Consider the following 18,979-nt stretch of genomic DNA (forward strand, 5'->3'; position numbering starts at 1 on the left):
AGCATTTGATGGCTGATTTTCTGTCATTGCTGATACTTGTGGATGAAAGCAGCTCCTGGGTGGTGATGAAGATGTGAGCTTATCCCAGAGCCTCTTTTATGACTGCCCTAATACCCAATGCAGGGCATGGGGACCCTTTGCTTCCTCCCCCTTCTCAGCTCCCAGTGTCTGTGGCAGGCTTCTCTGGAGGCCTTTCCATAAAATTCACCCTGCAGCAATGGCTCAGACAAGAGACAGAATTTGAAAATGTGCCGCCCTTGCCTTAGTGGAGTTAATGCTGCACTCATCAGCCAGCTGTGGGAAGGGAGGCTGGAGTGAGCCCAGAGAGGAATGCTGTGGTTTGCTGAGCCTCCTGTGTGTAGGAGGGCAGCTCTGCAGTGGGTTCATGGCTGCTGCCCCATGTGCACCTGGCTGGGGTGGACCTTGCCTCTGGGGTGAACCTTGTCTCATCTCTATGGAGTTCCCAACAAGGAGCAGGGACCAGCGGCCACAGCTGGACAAAGTCCCTTCTTTCCCGAGCTCTTCCCAAGCCACCATGCCTCTGCCTCTGCTGGATGGAGGGGAAAATAATACTTGATAAGAGAAGAGGCTTTTGGCATTAGCAGTTCATTGTTGCTGAGGTGTTGTGGTAGATGAAGGTGAGAAAACCGCGAGCAGACTGCTGGTCCCAGTGCAGTCTCTGCTTTAGGTGCTGCCCCACTCAGCAGCTGCACCAGGCACTGTCGGGAGATGAGGCCTCACCTCCTGCCCCTGGCAGAGGCGGTGGCCACTGGGCAATGTGGTGGGAGGGACAGGTCTCCATGGATCTGTTCTTGCCCCTTGGCATCCCTGTGATGGCCACGAGTGCTTGCAGTCCCTGCAGGCCCAGGAGTGGTCAGGAGGTGTTTGGGCTGTGGTTGCCAGTATCCAAGAAGGAACATCACTTTCCTCTCCTGGGCAAGATCCTCTTGCCTTTTCCCCCAAACTCAGACATCCCTGATGTGTTTTGTGTTTATGGTACCTTCTGAGAAACTCTTGCTTTAAAGTAGCCTTATTCTTAGCAATAATAGACAGCTGCCCAGGGAGGAGAAATGTACTAAACCTTGTAATCTGGTTACCTTGGTAACATCTGTAAGAAACTATTGCTAAACCACTTTCTATTTTTTTTTCATCTCCTTTATGGAAATACATATTTCTGTTTACTTGACAAAAGTGCAATTTACACCATACCCATTGTGGCGATTCTCCTGACCATTATATTGACAAACAAATTCCCATCTCTAACAAGCAAGGTTAAATTACTGCAAGAACAGACATTTGACTTTATAGTAGAAACTGAGATTTGCAGTCAAGTAACTAAGCTTTTGCAAAGAAAAGCAGAAATCTTATACAACTTTTCTATTGTTTCAGAGTATTACAATGCTTGATCACATTTACTCAGCATAGGAATTCTTTTGAGTGGTCATGTTTTAGAACAAACATAAGATTATTTTTTCTTCTGCATTGTAACATTCTCACATTTGTAAGGTTTAGTTGTCAACCATATGTCATACAGGGCAACAAAAAAAGAAATTAAAGCATTATTACTAGGCAAAACTAACAGCTGTACTTGAGAATTGGCCGTTCCTGGATCTAGCTCTTAGCACAGCTCCCATCATTCCCATTCAGCCGTCTGTGTCCTGGTAGAGGTTCCTCTGCATGAGCCAGGACGCTGGAATGCCAGCACACAGGGGGATCAGACTTGTGTGCTGCTGGGTAGGCAGTGCCCCCCACCTTTTAGGTGGTTCTTTGTATCCTCTGGTTACTCGCTTGTTTCTGTCTCGGCTGCCAACGGCAGGGAATTTTCGGAGCCTTTCAAAGGGAAGAGGATCCCTCCCTCAGTGACTCATTCAGTAACTGATTTAATTAATTTGAAACTGACTGTCACTTTTTAAACTGTTAATCTAGAAGCCAATTATCTGTTAACAGTCCTAAACACAACAGTAAAGTGTTTCTCTGTAAAAAAATATCGGTTTCTTTCTGTTATCTCAGAGCTTTTAAAATAAGTTGGAAGTGTGTCTATTTTCTTTAAAAAAATAAAGACCCTATATTAGAATTCCATTTTCTATTTTGGAATAGTAAAGCTACTTACTTATTTCTGAGAGTATGTTAGAATTTTAGCCTTTTTTATGTGTTATGGCCTTGAAGACAAAAGTCTCTGGGCATGATATAAGGTTTATTAAGGATAAATCCTGCTCTTTTTATTCACTTACATAGCTGAAATCCTCAAAGCAGAATTGCTCTGTTACAAGTTTGTTTGGTCTATACATTTTAAAGTCTTATTCTAGGAATGTTATGTCTTTTATTGTATATACATTGGTACTCCCAAGAGATAATGTAAAAGTGGTACATACCAAAGCATAGTTGGTTGTTTTTTATTGTAGCCATTAGTTATACAGCTGTTTTAGAACAACAAAAAATGGTCCTCAAATAAAATTTTTAAAATTATGACTCTTAATTTGTATTGCTAAAAAATTTTATATTTCCCCCCAGGTTTACAAAACAAAGCAATTTAAAAAAAATATGTTCATACTGCATGCCAAGTCCTGTATATATTTATGGCATAAAAATGTTTTTAGAGTGCAGAAAGTAAGAGAATGATGTATGATAGCTTGCCTCTGGCTTTTCTAATTCAATTGAATTAGATCACTACCCATTTATCAACTATTTTCTTCTCTTTTAAAAATCTCATCTGAGAGCAGTGAATAGTTGTTTTTTACTGTAATAATGATGGTGAGTCAACAATTTGATTAATCATGTAGTTAAAGCATGAGTATTTCTGAGCACAACTGTTAAAGGACGTGTCCTGATGGGTTTTTTAAATTCCTCATGTGTATAAATGTGTTTGCTCCTTTCCCATAGAAGTTTTTTAGAAGGGCCCAAAAAAGATGTTATATTCAAGAGCTAATATATTAAGGTCCATCTTATTCCATATCTCCAGTTTCAATCTGAATTCGTTCCTGACTCCTGACCCCTCAGTTTTGTTTCCAGCTTCATAGTCTGCAATAAGCAAATGCTTGTAGAGCCCTGGGCAGGTGTTTGCACCGTTAGCAAAACCGTGTAAATTGCCAGCACAGAGGTGCTTTAGAGAACAAGAAGAGGGCAAAGTGAGTGCCAAATTCTACTGCCATTTAATCCTTTGAAAAATAAAATGTTTTACTAGATAGCCTGTTGGCCAAAAGATTTTTAGAAGTAAAGAAGGGCTGAGCGGTAGGACAGGTGGCAAATTCCAGTGCTGACAAGAATAAGATACACAAATCCATAAGTATGTGAAGACACATATTAAAATCATATAATCCAGCTGTAAAATCTTAAGGGTAACAATGACACATACAGAGTTTTTGGATGGAGCTTTCAGATTTATAATTTAGACCACTATTTATCAATATTTTTAAGTATATTGTAACACACAATGAATAAAAGAAGTGAATGGGCACCTGAACGAAATAAAGACAGGATCTTTATTTCTGGAATCAGCTCTTCTAGTGTAATCTCTGCTGCCAGCAGTGAACACATCAGATGTATTTACACTGTATCTCTGCAAAAAGATATTTATGGATATGACACATGCTGTTCTGCACACTTAAAACCTGAGATTCAGATTCTCTCTCAGTACCACGTGCACCTCTGTTGATTTCAGAAATATGTAATAGTGCACTAATGAGTGTGATATAAGAATCTAAATAGATCCATAGCCATATGGACAGCCAGATTGATCAAGGCACACTTTATCACTTTGTCCCTAAAAATCCTTTGTGATTATCCTTTATGTACACAGTGGTACTAAAGTGTCAGCCCAGACAATTTCCCTTTACTTAATAATATTTTATGGATTTACTTAAAGCTTTTACTTGGAAACATCGAGGAGTATGTTTGCGCTTTTTACAGAAATTTACTGGTGCTAGTAATAGAAGCAGCTTTCATTCTATTTTGAAAAAGACATTGTGAGTATATAAATTATTTTTGAACTGGACAGAGATAATTATATGGCATGTGACTGAAAATGTATCTTTTTTAATAGATGATTCAGCCGCAGAGAGTTTTAATGGCAATGAGACCGTGGGACACAGTTCCAATGCTTCAGGGGGAACACACTGCAGGGAGATGGCAGAAACCAACAGTAATGGCAAAACAAATCTGGAGCAGGATGAGCAGCCTCTGAACCTGAGTGACAGTCCCCTCTCTGCTCAGCTGACTTCAGAATACAGACTAGATGACCACAGCAGTAATGGAAAGAACAAATACAAGACTCTCCTAATTTCTGATCTCAAGATGGAACGGGAGGCAAGAGAAAATGGAAGCAAGGTAAGATGCTTCCACATGGTCCAGATATGAAGCATGTAGTTCAGAAAAGAAAATGATTTGTGAGGCCAAACTAAAGCTTTTTCCCTGCTAAGCACTGAATGTGATGTCTCTAATGTTTGTCAGATCATTACTTAAATGCCATATGTAGATTTGTATGCTCTGTTACACATATATGATGCACACATACATTAAGTGTATGTGGATGTACATGGGTGAATATATATGTATAGGCAACTATATTGTGCTTACACACAGACAAAAATGGTGTAGTTTTCCATCAGACATGAATTTTATCAATCCATTTATTAAGAATGGTCTACGTTACCAATTTGAAAAAAAATTTTATTAAAGTATATAAATAATAGGATACATACATACATACATACATACATACATATATATATGTATGTATGTATATGTATGTATAAATATGGAGATATATATGTATGTATATTTACAGATGGCCATCTCATCACTTCTATTATGTATCTGTAGAATGTTCATGGTTTTCACCCAGCTGGCAACTAGGTACCTCACAGTCACTCTCTAACTCTCCTCTTTGCCTTGGTGGAGTCAGGAGGAGAATGGGAGAAAGGGAAAACCTTGAGATAAGAATAGTTTAACAATTGAAATAAAGTAAAGTATATTACTACTACTACTACTACTACTGATAATTGTAATGAAAAGGAATACAACAAAAAGCAAAAGAGGAATAAAATCCAAGAAACACAAGTGATGTACAACACAGTTGTTCACCACCCACTGACCAATGCCCAGTCAGTGTCTCAGCAGTGATTGGCAGTTTCTGGCCAGCTCCCCCCTAGTTTATGTACTGGGAAATCTTCTCTGTGGTGCAGAATATCCCTTTGGCCAGTTTGGGTCAGCTGTCCTAGGCTTCCTCCCTTCCAGCCATTTGTGCACCTGCTCACCAGCAGAGCCTGGGAAATTGAAAAATCCTTAACTTGGGGTAATCACTGCTTAGCATCAACTAAAACATCAGTATGATATCAATATTATTCTCATACTTAATCCAAAACACAGCACTATACCAGCTACTAGGAAGAAAATGAACTCTTTCTCACCAAAACCTGGACAAAAATTAATTCATATGAATGTTAAGTGTGTATGGCCAAGAGAATTCCTGCCAGTGAATTATCAACATCTGAAAGGAACTTATTTGGTTTCTTCATGGTTGTGTTATGCAGGCACCTAACCTGAATTAAAACTGACAAGTTTACTTTAAGAAGCTGTAGTCCCCTGAGGGCTTTTTGCTGTCGTTTCTATTATGTGGGTAAGGAGAAGCAAGGGTGTTATTTTGTAGATAAAGACAGATCTTACAGATTAAGTTTGCTAGCTTTCAAGGATGGTGTTTTTCAAGAGGGCCTACTGTAGGGAGGGTGAAGAAATGGCATATGTCATAGAATTTACTCATTGATCTTACTGATAACAAGTTCCTTTTTTTTAAAAAAAAATTAGTATCTGATGACCAACTGGCTTACCATTTTACAGCAGCAATAATAGGATGTGAGTCCTGGATCCAAAGACTATTAATGCTACTCACTGGCTTTCAGTAGCCTGGCAACATAGATATACCTTGAATGGGCACATTTTTTACAGGGCTTTGAAACAGGAGTGTTAAAATCCTTAGGGTTACTTAGAAAGGGATATCTAGAGAACAACATTTAATCATACTAAGGTTTTATCTCCTATCTTCATTGCCTGTGGAGTAAAAATAAAAACTTGCAATGATTTTGTAACTTCAGTGTCTAAGTTTTAGTGGGTAGAACAAAGGGAGACTAAATGGGAGATTGTTAGTCTTTCTCAAGGCCATTAAGCAAATCGTATATCCCAACACTTCTCCACGAAATCTTTATGAAAAACTGTTTTTCTGTATGGAATACTTTTTTTCTCACAAACTTGCATTCTATGGAAAATGTTCTGACTTGCTGTAGTCTCTGCCTTTGTATGAACGCCAGTGCTGGATTTACTCAGTACTTTGAGTTGCACAGTGGGTCCCAAATTGGCTGATATGAACAGTATCTTTTTTTGCTTCAGGGCAGATTGTTCTAATGAACCTTTTATAGGCTCATCACCCAAATATTGACAGACACACAGGCTCTTTTGCCCGAGGTAGGTTGTTGCTTGTGCCATCACTCTTGCAAATACACAAATAAGCTTGGCAAAGATGGGGAGGAGTCTTAATGTGACACTCATTTATAGCTATGACAAGAACATAGCCTAATGTTCACTTTCCAATTTGAATCAGCTCCAACTCAGATGTAAGAAAAATGTATCAAAAAGTGTTAAAAATCTATAATGAATATAGATGACAATCAAAGCCATCTCATTCTTTACAATTTTTAAGAGACCAGAATCATCCCCCACATCAATACATTCTTTCACACTCGCTGTCATCCTGCCCACTCTATATTGCCAACAATATGCAGATTTGTCTCCTCTTTTTTTGTCCTAGTGAAACTCATGTTGATGTTTAGAGTTCATTTAAGTGTATGATTATTTAGATATGCAGTAAAGATTATTAAATATAGAGTAAAGACTTCAGGAAGAACACAATCCTGGGATAAACAAAATTTGTTAGAGATTTGTAAGATGAGGTACTGAAGAAAATATCTAGTTTCTAAATATATTTGAATTATTGGGCTAGTACTGGAGAAAGAAATACATTATGCTTCCTCCAACTTCCTCAATGCCCCATTTAACCTGCACAAGATATTATTCTCTTGGGATAGTCAAGACTGTGAAACTCAGGCAAAGGAATGGAGTTAGGAGGATCTCTTGGCTGACATGTTATGATAGATAGTTTTGTATCTGCTGCAGAATTTTGATCAGAAGAAGCTGTTGAGATAAAAATGTTAGTTTTTCCATCATATTTTCTTTGAAAATGTGAGAGCTAAAAGGGAAATCTTTGTTGAAAATGGTTTTTTCTTTGTTGAAGTTAAATTTTCAGAATATTCATCTTGTCCATACCTATTTGGAGCAATTATATGCTCATGCTATAGGGAAAGTTTGCAAAAATAATGGTATTATTCTGCAGAAAATCTTGGATTTTAAAACAGGGATACTTAACATTTTCCTAGAATCAGGTCTATGGATACAGAGGACATAATTAGTGATTTGTAAGAAATGTAGGGTTTATTTTTTAATAATAAACTAATGTAGGGTTTGGGGTTTTTTGCCTGAAAAAAAACTCTGATAAATAACTGGGGATTAGATAACCTTGTGAAAAACTACAGTATATTATCTAAGGAATGCTCGGTTCAGTTGCTTCAGAATATGACTTTTAAAACTGGTGTTTGTAGCACTCTTTAAACAAATGTGACATTTCAGTGGACAGTGCTACTTTGAATCCTCTGTTCAGGCAGTGAGTGTGTGTGGTAATCTCTTCTTTTTACAAAAAAGATCATGGCTTGAGCACGGTGGAGGGAGTTGGCAAATTGTAACAACCTTAAAATCTGATCCAAAATGTTTTACTATTCTCTGAAAATTTGTTGTGCAAGGACAAAATGGGTTTTCATAGTGCTTAGTGCATATATGTACACGTAATTATGTATATACACGTGTATGTATATGTGTATGTGTATATATATGTGTGTGCGTGTGTGTGTGTGTATATATATATATACACACACACACACACACACTCTTCATATATATACTGTTATATACTTCATATATATACTGTTATTGAGCTTATATTAGGAAACAGACCCTCCAGTAAGATCTAGTTGTTCACAGCGACAGAAATCTCTACAACCATTTAGGGCTAAACTGAAGTTTGTGAAATTTTGCATAGCTGCAAAAATACATACAAAGTTTTACTTAACTGGTCTGGGTCTTTGTGTTAGAAATCACTTAGAAAGTATTCATCAGCAAATGCTCTGCAAACGTGGTTGTATGAATTCAAATAGTTGCATGCACATATGCATTATTTTAGATCATTACTTATGTGTGAGCCTGCTGGGTTTTTGCATGACTGTGCTGAAGTCTCTGTAGCACTGAGGTTTTTTATTGCTGATTTCTTCATTGTTGCTACTTCCTGTACCATATATTTTATTTAGAAAAGTTATTATATAGCTTTATTTCTTCTTCATTATTTATTTCATTAAATCTAGCAAGCCTACTCCTTTTAAATGATTTTGATCTCTTTTGCATTTGGATAACAATGTTATTTTAATGGGAAAACATACTTACATACATTATGCCATTATTTTTCCTGGATTAATAAATTGTTTGTTATGTCTATATCGCAAGGGGCACTCCTAATAGTGATGGCAAAAATTTCTTTGTAGGATTTTCCAGATAGGAATAGATGCTACTGATCAGAAATGCCTAGGAGAGGCATTAAAATGAGGTAACAAGGACAACACACGTGCCCATTTTGTCCAGATACCTACTAAGTGCAAAAAGTTGGTTTTCGTTCTTTCTACCAGATGAAATTTCTGGTAGAAAGTTGGACACCTCGAGTCCCTCTGGATGTATGGTAGGCTAAGTTAATATGCACTATATTTAACTAAAGTGTATAATAGCTTCTTGAAGAATTGCACAAGATAAGAAATGTTTCCTTTAAGTCTGGAAAGTAAAGCTTAGTTTTAAAGGAGAGAGCAGTAAATAATGATTGCTGCATACCATGACCTTTAATTTTAATACTGCATTTTAATGTGCACATCATTATAGCTACAGTTGTAGCCATGAGGCAGAGTTTTCATGTAGTCTCTAAAATGAAAATCTTTCTGTCTCTCCTTCAATGCTGGGCTTTCGAAGTGTTTCTCAACCTTTTTTCTACAGCTTGATGTAAAGGACAGTGTTATTGTCATGGGCCATTGCCAGGGGCTGTTTGCTTCCAGCAATTGCAACTTCAAACACTTACACATTACTTTTGTAATGGATGTATCCACACTGGCCGAAGGCATTCAAAGGCTGTAACCTTGTATGGCATCTGAAAGCCAGAGCATGTATGAGGTCCTGGGTGAAGTTTGAAGCTCCAGCACGATACTCCAGTTAAAATTTAGTCATCTTCAGTGGTTAGTCCAGCTATAGAATCTTGTAACATCTGTTTTGATGGAGCTCATCATTACCAAGGGACACCAGGCATGACTGTCCAAGCAGCCTGACCAGTGTATGCAGTTATACTGATAAGCCTGTTGTCATCTGTGGTGAATCCATCTGGTTTCCAAAAGTGCACATGAATTTAGCCACAGATAGACACCATCTATGAGGTGCAAGGTAGAGTCTTGATATATTTCTTCCTTACTCTCTTTCCTTCTAAAAGATGTGATGGCATCTTAGCAAAAGGTAGAAGGTCATTCCTTAAATCCAGTGAACATCATCACATCTGACATTGTGTTTCTGAGGCAAGTGGAGTCACTGCCTGCCTAGTTCCCTCTGCTTCTCTCTGCAGGTTTCCTTGGGGAAATTGCAATGGTCAGAAAAGAAGAGAGCATATGGCTTTTTCTAAAGCAAGTGGAATCCTTAGGAGTTGCAGTGCACTTTTAATTGAGACTAATAGAGAGGCCTATTGAGAAACTTAGGAAGTAATTTATTTTAAAAAATTGTTAATAAAATGTTAAACAGGTGTGCAGCTACTTGAAGCAGGAGTTAAAATGAAGACTTTGGGAATTTGCATGTTCTTAAGAACAGTGTTGGAGATGTTGTTTTAGGGTTTTTTTCTTTCTTTTTTTTACTTAATAATTCAATTATTTTTCTTTCATCATCATCAATTATTTATATTAAGTGGAATATACAGGTTTCAGCTGAATGGGAACATTGTGCTGTGGTTCTTATATGAGATGGTTACCTCAGGTCTAAGCAGGGGGGAAGGTGGAAAGGATAAGATAGAAGTGTCTCCTCCTCTTTTGAGTATACCACTAAACTCTGCATGTTGGCTTTTTTAGTACAAAGAAAATACCCTTTTGCCCATCTAGTTTATTTTGCTAAATACCCAAGTTAAGATAATTAATCTGGATTGAGAGTTTAGCTTGTCAGAAAGGATCTTTTGATTCCAACTCATCTCTCCTCAGAACTTTTCATTGTCTCCCTTGCTTGAAGTTGGGTCTCGCTACCTAGGTATGGCATAAAGGAAATTAGACTTTTTTGGTTTTGTTTGTTCTAACTGGTATATTTTACTTCATTTCCATGGTCTGATAGAAAGTGTTCAAGCAATGCCATATTTTACTGACTGCTGTTTTGTTTATGGAAGTATCTTAAGAGTCTTCAGTCCAGGGGTTTGACAGCTTTATTTTATGGCTTAATTGTTAGGACTAGAAAGAGACTTTGCATGAAGTACTATTTGCTGCTGTCTTAATAACTTATGAAGAGTGAAGCAAGGTCTCGTGAAAGGTTTAGAACATGTTACTACAAGTAGTAGCACACTAGATTTTCATCAAACAACAACAGGAGTGAGGCAGAAGGCAAAGCCAGCCTTATAAACATTCTGGAGCAATGAGATACCAGTACAAAACAAGTCTGCAGCTCCACTAAGGTCCATTCTGCTTTCACCATTCTAATCATAGCACTGAGAAGAAGATGCTGACCTATTCCAGCTTTGCCTTAATTGCTACCCAATCATTGGTTCCATCATTACTGCTTTACACTGAATCCATGGAAATAGTTTGTAATGAGATTTTAAAGTAAAGATGTAAAGATGATAAAAGAAGTGAACTGAAGGCAGAATCCACCCCTGCCACCATCATGTGTAGGGGATACAAGGCTACATCTTTAGTCTTGCCTCTCACAACTTTGGTGTGTGAAGGCAGGCTCAAGGGTTCTGTTGAAGTATGTGTCTTTCTCTGCTACGCTCAAGTTTGTGCAAAGGTAACTGGCATGTTAGTGCTTTTCTCTTCTTGGGAGATAGATAGACTACACTAGAAGATAAGACTGTTCTCCTGTGCATGGAGAACTTCAGTGAAAGGAGAACAAAAACTGTATGCAAGCAGTTTTGTGACTTCCTAATTTTTTTCTGCCACTCACCTACAAATTAACCTGTTTTTTTCTCTTTCCCAATGAACTTCTGCTTCATGCATAGGAGTTTTAGAAGTTGCTCTCATTAAAGTCTGAGTCCTTTATGTTTTACTCTACCATTTTATCTGACACCTTGATTTTACTTTTCCCTACTTTTAGAAAGCAAGCAAACCGAGAAAATCACAGTTTTCTGACTCTAAAAGTCAATTTATTTGTTGTTTGGATAAAGCATGTTTGTTCTATGAAGAAAAAAAAAGTTCTTTTTTTTGCTGCTCTTTTGTAGGAAGACGTTGTTAGAGGCCACGGAGAAGCTTTAGTACCAAAAACTTTTGGTGTTAGTTAAATGGTTTAATAAGAACTGTTTAATCACTGTTCAAGCGTAAAAAATATGGTTTTATAGAGCACTGTTTTTTCAAGACTTGAATCTTCTGATTTTGGGGGTTACCCATAATAAATGGCTAAATACGTCATTGTTTTGAAGAGCATGTTTTTCATGCCACTGCAGCTGCATGAAAAAAAAAATTAAAAAAAATCAGTGTTGTGTTTGTCAGAAAATATGAATTCTGTAGCGTTCTCTAACAGTCACATTCATCAAAGTCCTTTGTCTATGATACCATCAGTTCTGTGTCTAATTCTTCCCATTGGAAGTACATTTAGTAGCAGGTTTTCAAAGCTCTTGAAAGTGAAATTGATTTCCTGCAGGGCATTCGTTGCAATGATGTAACTCCAGGTCAATTAAATGGAGGCTGATGATGCAACTCCAGATTTACATACCTGTAAAGGAGAACACAATCTGGCTCCATATGTGTATGAAATCCCAGCTAATGTAAAGTTGGCATGGAAGAGAATAAATTTTCTCAGAGGATTTTTTTTAAAGGAGGAAGAGCACATGGGCCAAGTACCAGAAAGTGGTGCTCTTGATTCCAGATTGAATGTGTGTTACTCCAGCTGTCTATGCTCATACACTTTTACCTTTGGAGTCTTTCGTCACTCATATCGAACAAGAAGTGTTTCTACGTGAAGGAGATGCAGGACTTACTCCAACTTGCTTTTAGAGGCTGGACTTCTGTTCAGACAAGCCAGAAAGCTATCAAGTGCCTCTGCAATCAGAGAGGTAAGGTCTGAAATTACTTCCCTCCCTGTTTACAGCCAAGAACATTTTGTAACTTATCAGTCTGGGAGCACATGTCTGTACCTTTCAGGCAAATTCTTGTTCACTTCAGCCTAGATTTGTTCCTGATAGACACCTTCAAGGCTGGACCTTGTTACAATCCCTAATTCTTATTTTTGTGGTTTTTTTTTTTTTTGTTGTTGTGGTTTGTTGGGGTTTTTTTCCCCATTAGGAATGAAATTGAATTTGTGTTGAAGCCTTATCACATTAAATGATTTGCTGCTCCTTTTTCTTCTTCTGTTATCACATATGCAGCTTCTCTGCCACCTAGAAAAAGACTGAGAGCAAATCTTGCTCTTGGAAGATTAAACACTATTTAATGGTAAATTGAGCAAGATATAATGGGGCAGCAATAATTGCTACCTATTGTGATTGCATTTAGTCTTAATATTATTTACACTTAATGAACTGTCATTTTTTAATTTTTCAGATGCTGAGGTTGAAGAGCTGATCCTCAAAATTAATCTGTGATGAATGGCTTCCTATTTGGCTACTTCTACACATTCAACTCCTTCAAAACTACATTGTTATTCAAGAAGTTGATAATCATGAATGTTACTCCTAATTTTTTCTTGCATTCTTTTCTACATGCCAATAAAATCTTACTAAAAGAGAGAAAAAAAAGCCAAAGATTTTTCATCTTTAATGACATTTATCACAATATATTGATGAGATTTAAAAATAAATATAATTTTTATTAGTTGTCTTACAGATATCTCATTTGCTAATCGTTTTGTCTTGTTGAATGAATGCCCGTAGCCAAATGTCTTGCTGAATGCTTGATACACTTTCAAGCTGCGCTTTTGTGTGCTCTCCATAGCAATTTTTGGGAATAATTAATTACATTAGAACACTGAATACTTTTTTTGGATACTTATTCAAGCAGCTGGATTTGTTGGGTGATGTGAGAGAAGTGAATAGGTCAATTTTTTAGTAGAGGAAAGAGGGAAAGAAAAGTAGAATTCAACTTTAAAATTATTTAACTATTTTGTGCTCTTTCATCTTTCTTTTTGTTGCTTGCCTTTTTCTGCTTCAGCTTTTCTGGTCATTCTCCTGCATCTGCTTCTGAAGACTCATGGAAGACTTATCTTAAATTTTGGTTTTTATGAACAAAATAATAGATAAAGATAACAGTATTACTTACCAGAATATAGGACTGTGAGGAATTAACTTTAATTACTGAGTCTAGTCCTATGTAAAGGGGAATCTAGATGATAGACATTTGCTCCAAGAGGATATGCAAGAATTCAATTCACAGTGTCCACAGAGTTCTGATTACTAACTTTCAGCCTTGTAGAAAAAAACAGTGGTGCAGCTGCAATATGCCACGGAAAACAGTGAGGAACTGGAATCATGGTTGATGTCCTAGATCCCTACAACAACAAGGGATTTGCTAGATGGATTTCCCAGATGGTCTCTAGCAGCATCTTATTCCCTGCAGAATGGGGAGTGAAAAAGAACAACTGCCAATAATCCCTATCAGTCTGCTTGAGGTTTTGTCTGCCATATGTTTCATCAAAACATCCTGCTTTGTATTTCATCTCTAACAGTGACTGATTTTGAATACTTGAAAGAAGCAATTAAAAAACCAGCATCTACATTAGTAATTGAGGCAGGGAGGGGATAGTGGTGTAGGTAGGCACTGAAAGCTGTGAAATGTTTGTTATGTTTATTAAACACAGTCAAAAGACAGCAATCAAAAAATTTTGCAAAATGCACGGTAAGGAATAAGGCATTGATGGTTACAAATATTGCAGAATGGTATTCTTGCACAATCAGTAACAAATCCTGGAAACTGGTATTTGAGAGCTGTGTAAACAGTCAACATTTGTGTTTCACTGGGAACTGATGAAAGGGTATAAAAATATACAGCCAAAGGTAATCTGTAATCTGTAACCGATGTGAGTTTCCATTTCAGCCATGTAAGTGTGGCATGCCATGAAACATTTTGATACTGGATGAATTCCATATGCATCTCTAGAGTTTTCCCTAAGCTGCTGCTTCTTGGAGCTCACAGTGTTTCTATGAAATACTGCAGCTGTTGCCTGGATATTGGCATGGTACCACTGAATATTTCCCATAGAGATGCTTCTTCTCATCAGCTGCTTTGGTCAGAGTGTCATTCTCAGTGTCCCTTCACACCTATTCAGTCTGTGTTCTCCAACTCTTCTCATCATGAATAGGCAATGAGCTACCCCCAGATCTGATGGGAAATCATACAGGCTGTTCTCACTTATACATGCACACACACACAATATATATACACATATATATATTCTCATGTATTTTTTCCTTTGTCTGATGAGAACAGTCATATCCAGTAGCCATGAACCAAAGCATGGAATCATACAGATGAACCAGGAGCATACAAAGAGCTCATGTTGTTAAGGCACCTGCAATACAAACATAAACTTTGTGTACAGGTGCTCTAGCAGATTGTTTTTCATGTGTGTTTTAATTAATATTGGGATGAAATCTTGCATCTTGCTTCTGACTCCATTTTATATTTTGGTAGAGGTCATGGAGTAATGTGTTTCCTCCTCTTGTGTTTCCCATGGCTTTTGGGAATTGTCTGACTCCACCAGGAAGATCCCTTTCAGAACTATTCAAAATTTCTTCCCCGTACCTTCTACCACTGAGCTCCTGGGCTTCACCCTCTCAGGATTAATAAAAGAAAAACAGGGAAAGGTGAGTTGATTTCCTTAGGGGTTACCATGAATGGCCCCAATACGGTCTGTCCTCAGTCCACAGTGTTATAGTGTGAGCTGTGTATTGGCTCTCAAAAGGACACTTGGGTATTCTTTGGGCCCTTTTACTTAACCAGAGATATATGTTTTTTTGGACCCCCTCTGAATGAATTTATCCTTGTCTCACTTTGTACAGTTAGTCATATGCTCTTAAAAAATCTTTTGCAGATGGAGCCCCGTGGGACTGGACCTGTTTCAAAAGCTGTATTAAATGACTAAAATAAAGGTTTTGAAAATTCCTGTTTCCCTCAGTGTGTTGCTTAGCAAGAATAGCTGTATTTAGTGGAAAAGAAGTTAGATGAGTCTGTGGCATGTGTGCTATCACACCCTCTTGGCTCAGCTGGGAGATGGACACATGAAGGAATGACATACAGGCATGTTTTGGAAAATGCTGCTTGTCTCAGTTTCACCTTAAAGATAAGTCTCACAAGGTTGATGCTTCTCTATGCTTCATTAGAAGCTTTATAAAATCCACCTCTATACATTCAACTAAGTGTCCACCCTGCCTTCAGAAAACACATAATATACAGGTTTATGTAATACTGGAAAAAGATGTTGGAGTTCCTAACGGATCTAAATGAGTGACAAAACACTGTGGAGCTGAAAAATTTGCTGCATAAAGATGGAATTACCTTGTTAGTGACAAAGCAGCCACGACTTCATCACAGATCTCAGTGGTTATTGCCAATTAATAGATTGTTGTCTCTGGAAGGTGAATTTACCACAAGTCACAGCAGATAAAACTTCTTTTTATAGGTTAGGTTGGAATTGAGGTAAAATATTTTTACAATGATTGCAACAAACCCTTCATATGAAAGTAGTCAATCATTACACAAAAATGTCTATGTAAGGTAGGTGTTCATTTTATAAATATATGTACTAATGAATCTGAAAGTATATGAGACATGATTGTGTCATTTAGAAAAATGGTGACAACTATTCTCTTCTGTTCAAGAGCTGAGTGGTCATGTTCTATGGTTCTGTGAAATGGTAGGGGTGTCTTGAATGCTTAAAGAGCCAAAAAGGCTTTTAGCATCTCACATGGCCAGTTGCCTGGCCTAAGCTTTTGAGAAACCTGGCTTAAATATCTGTATTTCATAAGCTTAAGTACTTAGCCCTGCATACTTCGGGTTTGAGACACAAACTCCAGGACAATACTTATTTTTACTGCACTCACTATGCCAATTCAAGATCATTCTGTTTAGAATAAGAGGTAAGTAGTTTTTAAGGCTATATCTAAGCTCTGTGGAGATAATTCTTTATCTTCACTTTTTTTTTTTTTTTTTTTTTTAGTATTAAATTGACAGGGAGTATGCTGGTTTGTTTTTAGCCCATTTCTCCATTCCTGTGTTTAGATTTTGATTTTATGTGATTTTTCCGTATTTAATGCTTACTTTATAGCAATGTTTATAGTACCTAGAACTTATATGTAGGGCTATTTATGTGAAATAGTAAACTAAAAAAAACCCAACTGTGTAAGTCTACTGTTAATTGTGAGATAGTAGAGCCTTCCTCTCCATGTAGTGTAGGCAGTGTCAGTTGTGGCAGCATCTTCAAAACTTTTGCTTCACTTTTTACTAATTTTTTCCTAGTTGAAATTTTTGTCCTTGAAATATATAGGATACTACTGTGTTAATTTTTACATTTGTCATTTAACATCTATAATTTATATAGGCAATACAAACTTTAATAAGATAATTCTACATAATAACTTTATACAACATGAATAAGTTGTTTATACCTTCATCAATATTTTAATTGCCAGAGGTTCCTATATCTAAATTCTTTGAATTTACATAGCACGCCTGGGATTCTGAAAAGATCAATAAAGATAAATCAGTTTAACATGACATTGGTCTTGTGAGGCAAAGATGTCTACTGGTTGGTAAATACAGGCATGGCATAATTCCTTTCTCAAAACAAATCAATCAATTTCTCCAGAAAATCTGGAGAAGCCATTTGTTTCTTGTGTGTTATAGCTGAACATTAATCACAGTATGAATCCTTATCTTCAGATATTCCTGTTCAGTTAAGGTAAAGATCCAGAGTCAACTCCAACTGAGTAGCCATTGGAAAGTTTCCTTTAGTTTTATTAGCATAGCTAAAATTCAAACCAGTGTTTTTAAATGTTTGTTTTAACTTGCGCTTTGCTGGAATCATGAGGAATACATTTTCACTGATGGTCTTGATAAATCTTTCCAGACCTCATCATAAAAATATGTTTATGTATGCCCAAGAGAGCCTATGGACTACATTATTAGTATTTGTGTGATTAAGCCTTAACTGACCTAAAGTGGAATGCTTCACTTAGATTCAGTCATACAGCTCACTTGTATAGTGCATTTGCATATTGAACTGAGTATGTAGCCCAAAGTGAGAGAACTACAGGAGGAAGAGGCTGTAGAAGTGTTAGAATATTCTAATTTTCTGAAGCTATTTAGCAGGTTTTTTTCTTTTTAATTATGAAAAAAGGAGCCAAAGTAAAAATAATAGTTAAAATCACTGAAGCATGGGACTTCAAATCTGGGTTTTCAATTTATTGTATGAAATATGAGTATGCCTGTTCATCTGTGTACATGTATAAAGCAAATTGCTTTAATTCCTCCTTAAATGTCACTTCTAACCATACAATCTTTATTTTGCAATGCTCTATTTCATAAAGCTTGCTTGGCTGAGTGCTCTCCTGGTTGCTAAATCCTTCTACTGCAGGTCAGAGGCAGGGTGTGCAATAGACTCCTTCTTCCTTCCTTTTTCTTTGAAAGGGCTTTGTCACCAGCACATAACATTTTCACTGCTATGCAGCCATTCTAGGCCTTCACTTCACCTGCCTGTTCCTCCCAATTGGCACAAATGACTTAATATTATTACCCCCTGTCTCCTGTGGTGTTGTGAACTCCAGTTTAATCACCCTTACATGTTAATCCAAATCACCTGTACTGTGCTTTGCTACATAATTATTTATTGAGAGAATTAAGCTCGAAAAGTGGATCTACTCTGTATGGTGATCTTCTCTTTATACAGGATTATCCCAACAGATGATCTCATGACTTTCAATACCTCTTCTTACATTTCTGCTGCAATATATGAAGACAAGAGCAAATAGAGGAGTCAGAAAACTGCCCATTCAAAATTCACTTCATGGTCTGAGTTTTATGTTACCACCACCTTAGTTCAGTGACCTTTTCTTGTAATTGCTCATTTCAGAAAAAAACACCCAAACCACTCAGAAAGACAATTTATTGACTACAACAAGCGGTGAGATTGGCAAGAATAAAAGATATTTCCTATCTGATCTTGTAAACATGTATTACAGGTCACTGCTTTACCTTGATAAAGTATCAGAGGGAGGAAAAATTCTGAAACTGGTTATGCAGACCTGGCAGGGCAGGGCTGCTGGCAGCAGCAGGTCCCAATGACCAGCAGAGAAGCAGGAGGGGGTGTGCAGGTCACAGTTCAGTGCAGGAAGGGCAGGGAGCAAGCCAGGAGCAGCCCGGGACATTCTTGGCCCCCACTTGTGCATGGTATAGCTCAGTGGGGCTCCTGGGAAGGGGCACACAGGTGGGGTCCCCAGGAGAAGTGGCCAGAAAAAATAAAGGGCAAGGGTCCTGATGAGGGTGTGGATTAATGACAGAAAAAATTAAAAAGGTCCTGATGAGGGTGTGGATTAATGACAGAAAGTGTAAGAGCTTTTTAAGTGGTGTTGGTACCAAATGAAATGTAAACCTCAGAGCCCATTCCTCTCTCACATGGTAGAGCTTGT

General features: G+C 37.5%; 1 protein-coding gene across 3 annotated transcripts in view; it reads left to right on the top strand.

Moving 5' to 3' along the window:
- Window positions 1-18,979, top strand: part of NOL4 (nucleolar protein 4) — a gene marked incomplete at both ends in the record, with an annotated part of 183,696 nt that overhangs the window by 104,932 nt on the left and 59,785 nt on the right. For all 3 annotated transcript variants that reach the window (XM_084203142.1, XM_084203143.1, XM_084203144.1), the window contains one exon: window positions 4,040-4,323. In XM_084203142.1, coding sequence (XP_084059268.1) covers window positions 4,040-4,323 — 284 coding nt within the window. The remainder of the gene's footprint in view (window positions 1-4,039; window positions 4,324-18,979) is intronic.

The sequence above is a fragment of the Fringilla coelebs genome, assembly GCF_963513975.1.
Source record: "Fringilla coelebs genome assembly, chromosome: 1".
Taxonomy (NCBI): domain Eukaryota; kingdom Metazoa; phylum Chordata; class Aves; order Passeriformes; family Fringillidae; genus Fringilla; species Fringilla coelebs.